Raw genomic sequence first — 5,949 nt, forward strand, 5'->3', positions numbered from 1 at the left:
GGGGGGGGCGGGGGGGTGGTTGGAATGGAAAGAATGACGAACAATGCAGCACGGGGAATGGCGTGGAACATCCCCGCGTTAATGAGCCCGTGCCGGACGGGACGTGCTGCGGGACTGCGACGGAACCGCGCGCCGATAATTATCATCGTGGCCCCAAGATCATCGCCATAATGGCCAGCTTCGCCCGTAATGACAGCGGTCTTCGGATTGGGGTGGACCGTTGGCAAGGATGATAGTGGAGGGTGCTTGAAGCCTGAAGTCGGCGATGTGACAGATAGCAATCATCAGCGGACCATTGCTTCAGCGGGCCAGGGAATCGATATCGTCCACTGCCCAGTAAGTCCCTTGACACCTTCATTACCGCGCATTATCGCCGCGTTCCGGAAGCCACCGAAACATCTTCCTTTTGCTGGCGTGGGACCAACAACCCCGCGCGTAACAAAGAACTGTTACAGAGAGCACCAGAGATTAACATTGCCTCTGGTGCTCCCACTCAGCGGTTGTTCCCGAAGAAGAGGAATGCGTTGGAATGCTTAAGTCGGTGTCGGAGTGGATGTCGGAGCACAGTTTGATGTATAGTAATAGGGAAACACACCCGGCACTGGTCTAGGCGACGGAGTCGTTGAAGACATCATCATACGTCGGGCACTATTCGTCAGGATTCATCACCATTATGGTTCGGATTGTTTGTAGGAGGTATCCAGTGCTCCAGTAACCAAAGACCAAGAGATGTAGTTATGGACCAGGGAGTAATGTAGTGCGTAGTGAACACAGACTGGACTGGAACGGCCGTGCGATCCAGAATCTCGACCAATATGTCCCCAGTAACTCGTGCGTGTGTCTTCCGGTTCCGGGGCCGGTCAGCGCCAACTAACGTTCAGCCCGTGATACCGATGACGCAACACTTTTCATCTGCAAAATTTATAACCCGCGGTACCGAGGAGTTAAACCCACGGAACAGGCAGGTCGGTTGGTGAACAAAAGAAACACGCACACGCACATACACACGCAGCAAATGCAAACGTTTTACGATACCAGGGATACCCATAAAAAAGGCCGGCCGCCCCCCCATTGGCAGTTCCCTTCCAGTTTATGATTGTGTCTTCGGCGAGCGAGCCACAATATACTGCATATAGGTGATGGTGTGTGTGTGTGTGTGTGTGTGTGGGCGTAGGCGTGAGCACCCCCATTAACAACACACACACACACACACACCGACACGTTGTGATGCGGCATCCGGCGCCCGGCTTTATTTTATGTCTAATAAGAGGGACAAACTTTTGATCTATTCCGGGATCCCGGGATACGCACGGGAGATGAAATCAATAAATAAAGCTCCACACCGAGGCGGCGGCACTTTATCACCCAAAGTAAGTTATTAGCACCGCCGCACCGCCTTCCCTGTATGAAGTCGGGGCAATACCGCGTGTGTGGGTGCTGTGGGCTGAAACCATTCCAACTAAGGATTTGCTGCATTCTCCATTATATTGACCGGATGTGGGCCTTGCTGGCTGGGCAGTCACCGTAGTCCACTTTCTGACTTATACGGCTACTACAGGAAGCGGGATCCTACAGGTCCGAAGCTTTGGTCTGCAATAGAGACTCTGGTCTTGGATCTCTGTCGGCAGGTCTCGGCAGGTCGACCAAGACTAGACGCGACCAAGACTAGACTAGTCGACTAGTACTTCAGCCACCACACTTATACCTATATCTAGATGTTGGAATTTGGAGACCCCGACCGACCGACCGTTGGTCGCATTGGTTGATGGCGATGGAGATTGATGCGGATCCCGGGTAATTCTCGGTTCGAAAATCGCACACATTTTGTTTGTATTCGTGACCATCTTTTTTTGTTGTCTTTTTATTGTTACCCCGTGGGACTTCAGGCGCTCAGTTCTTCGGTGGTGGTGGTGGTGGTGGTGATGGTGCTGGTTGTGATGCGTGCCGATGGTTCGTGGGGTCTAGGATGGAGGGCAGGAAGGGAGGCAGGTCCTGATGTACTAGGAATGGGCAGCGTCGTGGGTTCGCCGGCTGGCTGGCTGGCCGACTGGCTGGCTGTGCTCTCAGTAGTAACCGAAGGTGATGTCGTGCAGGGGCGCTGCGCCGCCTTGCGGCAGGGCGTAGTCTTTGGCCAGCTGGTCCAGCACGCTGGTGCTCCGGCCCTGGGCCGGCCGCGGCTGATAGACGGCCGGCTGCGAGGGTAAACGGACGGGCGGATTAGGACATTAGGGCTGTATGGGGAGACACATGGGGCTATGGGCTATGGGTGCATTACTTGTGGCGCGGCCTTGGGCGCGTGCTGGGGCGGTGCGGGTGCGAAGGACGGCTGGGAGTAGCGGATGTGCTGCTGTTCGGTCGCTGGCGCTGGCGCCGGGAAGGTGTGCGGTCCGGTGACGACGTTCCGATACTCGGCGTCGGGGCGAGCCGGAAGCTGCTTCGGCGAGTAAACCACGTCGATGGGGACCGCGTTGGGGATGTGGGCGCGAGGCGGCGCCACCTGTCCACCCTGCTCGAGGTGGGACTGGGCCGCCGGGCCGAACTGGGATCGCTGGATGTACTCGGGCGCTGGCTGATACCGGGCGGGCTGCGGCTGCTGGGGCTGCTGGGGCTGGTGGTGGACCGCGGGCTGAGGCTGGTCATCGTAGTCGTAGTACTGGACGGGACGCTGGGGCTTCGACAGCACCTCCTGGAAGCGCGGCTTCGACGCACCACCGGCCGACGGGCGCAGCTTGTGGTGTGGTCGCGGGGCCTGCGGCACGTTGCCGTCCGAGTCCGCGTCGAACAGATCGTCCTTGCCCGTGGTCTCGTCGACCAGGGTCGGTGGCGGGACCGTGATGCCCTCGCCGGATGGCTGGAAACCGTACTTGTTCGCCCCGTACTCGACCACCTTCACCTTGCCCGTTTCGTCCACGTAGCCGTACTTGCCCTTCACCTCGCCGGTGGCCAGCTTCGTTTCGATCTTGAACGACCCGTCGGCACCCTCGTAGCCGTACGTGTAGGAGCCATCCTCGTTGTGCCTGCGAAGAGAACCAGAGAAACACACAGGAAACAGAACGTTTCAGGGAAGTCGGATTCTTCAGTTAGGTCTCGTTTCGCCAACCCGCGTACCCTCACGTCTATGGAACTCGGGCCTAAAGCCCGGTAAATTTCGGATGAGGAAGCAGAAAAAAGGAAACAGGATAGAAAATGACAAGAAGAAGAAGAAGAACGAAACTAAATCCATAATGGTGCCGGCAAAAGGTCGCCAACTCGTGGACCGGAGCCCCGGACCGCCCGAACTCCGTCAAACCGGGGAGCAAACTCGTGCCAATCCCATGGGATGAAAAGTCCCGAGTCTAACACATAGATTGGCGCTAGTCTTGCTGCACTCGACGCTCAGTTCATTTTTCACCTGTCAAAAAATGCCCAAACAATTCGCTCGCATGGAGAGCGAGCCCTTTTTCCTTCTTAAACACGGGACTTTTCAGCTCACGTGCTGTACCACGCCAGTAAGCCAGCCGATGCCAGCGGGCCGATAAGAGGGCTGCTACAAGGATGCTGCTTCGGCCTCCGCTCACTGGCTGCTGCCAGTTACTTCGCCCGAGCAAATGTTTTGAACAATCAACCACAAAGAGCGAATACAAATTTTCTGAAGAGAGAGTGAGAGTATCCCCAGTACTTCGAGCCCACGAGCCACGGTGCCTGTGTGGTGATACGTTTGCCGATCACGAACCGTGACGCCTGGTGGAGGGAGCCACCAGTGGAGGCCACCAGCATCCAGCAGCTGTGGCTGGCTGCTGTCTTCCATATTGATTTTCCAATCAATAACCCAGAGCCCGGAGGTCCGCGCAACATCGTCGGCTAGGTCGGCCGGTTTTCAGCTATTCCGGTTTTCTTCGCTCTAGCCCCCCTCCACGCATTCTCTCGCATTTCGCATTCGTTTCTCCCTCGTCCTCTCTTGCATGCCACCGGATGTCACGGTCACGGTGCCCTAGCACCCGGCCGGAATCATTTATGGTAAGCGGAAATGGAATAAGGATAAATGACAGAAATTATTTCGCTTTTTTTTCGTGTGCATCGTTCGCTGCCGTTCCCCGGACTGGTGGCAAACTGGTGGTCGGAGGACGAGCGCCATCCGGTGACACCTTCCCCCGCGACCTTGGGGATCCTGAAAAGCTGAAACATAAAACTGGAAGCTATATTACTTCCTGCTTCCTGCATGAAGCCGGGAACCCGGGACGAGAAAAGGAAGCCCGGGGATAGAATTCCGATCTGGGCCTTGTGGAACTTGCAGGAGTGTTGACCACTTGCTTACCTGTTGATCTGCTTCAGAATCGGCACCGGGGTCGGTTTGTGTTCCTCAACCTTGGTGCCAATCCGGAGCGGGGCCTGGCGGTAGTGGTCCTGGTGATCCTGGGCAGCGATAAGACCCGCTAGGCAGGCGACGGCAACTACCTAATAGTAGACAAGTACACAAGGCAGAGCGGGCGAGTGAGTTCGTCAGTAAGTTCTACCTTGGAAGGGTGATGGAGAATAGTGCTGCTATCAACTAAGGTCTCCTGAAGGTCGGTTACCACACATACACACACACACGCCCCTTCATGGCTTCTACGTCAGTTCTGGCGCACGGTTACCGAAAGCGTTCGAAGCTATTCTTGAAGTGCCAGAATTTCCGGACGACTCGAGAAATTGTTGCGCGGTACGAATAATCTTTTGCTGGCGACGTCTTTGAAGTATGCCACTCAGTACTACGCCTCCCATACAAACCGCTTTCCGATTACTTCCGGGTCCGGGTCCGGGTTCGCCAACTCCAGCACCAGGAACCTTGCTAACTGCTCGCGCAAACTGCTAAACGTGCTCGGCGCGCAAAGTGAGCGACCGGCAAGTGTGCAAATACTGGCAACGACTTGTAGAGCACGAACCACTGCTTTACAACTTAATGAAAATGCAGCCACTAGCTTTACGGCCTCGCAGACGGGGGCAGACTCTAGCCAATGGCTGCCGACTTGTATTCTCCATAGACCCTGGTCCCTGGTGGATCCCGCCGGGCAGGAACGGCCACTTGAAACTTCCACCTACTAGAGCACTCGGGGCACTCCTCCTGCTAGCTGTGCTAGCCATCAATATGAGCAGAAGGTAAACTTCAACTCCAGCGTGCTTCAGATTCAACTTCAACCGTCTCCGTATCCGATAAGCAGCGACAGCGACATTCTTGGGTCAGACCCGTTTTTGGCCATAGCGAATGAGCGGGCCACAGTTTTCTGGTCGAACGCATTTGGAGCAACCAAAAAACAAAAGCACGATAGGCCCCGCGTGAAAACTGGATCGAAACCAATCGGACCAACCGTTCCCTTCGGCGGTGTTGGAAGAGGACGGACCAATTTGGTCGTGACGCTTAACCTTTCGGCACACGAACTGAGTGACGAAACCGATTCATTCGGTGCGATTACCAAACCAGGCCAGTCCGGGGCGAGGAAAAAAAACATAATTCAACATGTTGGCGTGGCGTACGGCGCGCACTCGGTACTCGGTCTCGGCTATGGGCACCATTATTTATTGAGACCACAAACCAGAGCTGCAAGCTGCCCGGCGCTGCGCAACCCCCGGGCGGTGTGCGCCCCCCCCCCCCACCAGCCCAATGAGAGTTGCACAAAAATCAGGTCCAGGAACGACGCGCGTGCTTTGGCACGACACGGACACTTGGCCAACATTGGCTGGTGATTCCGGCTCCGGTGTCTGAATGCTCGAACTGTACGCGCCAAAATCTTAGCTAGACTGCAGCTCGGTTTTATGGGAACTTCCGCCGCTCAAGAGCCGTCACAACCAAATTCAATCAAATCACTGACGGAAATTGGCAAACCGACATAGGGTGAGTAACGTCGATATCCGTCGATAGGTCGTTATTATTTACTTTACTGAAACGGATCCCTCCCCCCCCCCGGGGGAGACTGCAAAAAACGGTGGCTATGT

At 55.8% G+C, this 5,949-nt stretch overlaps 1 protein-coding gene across 1 annotated transcript in view; it reads right to left on the minus strand.

Annotated features, from left to right (window-relative positions):
- Positions 1-1,929: 1,929 nt before the first annotated feature.
- The window catches only part of LOC128269989 (uncharacterized), a 7,877-nt gene continuing 3,857 nt past the window's right edge, over positions 1,930-5,949 (minus strand). Inside the window, exons 3-5 of the mRNA XM_053007395.1 lie at positions 4,295-4,434; positions 2,276-3,017; positions 1,930-2,192 (exon numbers count right to left, since the gene is read on the minus strand). Coding sequence (XP_052863355.1) covers positions 2,064-2,192; positions 2,276-3,017; positions 4,295-4,434 — 1,011 coding nt within the window. The 3' untranslated portion in view covers positions 1,930-2,063. The remainder of the gene's footprint in view (positions 2,193-2,275; positions 3,018-4,294; positions 4,435-5,949) is intronic.

This window comes from Anopheles cruzii, chromosome X, assembly GCF_943734635.1.
Source record: "Anopheles cruzii chromosome X, idAnoCruzAS_RS32_06, whole genome shotgun sequence".
Taxonomy (NCBI): Eukaryota; Metazoa; Arthropoda; class Insecta; order Diptera; family Culicidae; genus Anopheles; species Anopheles cruzii.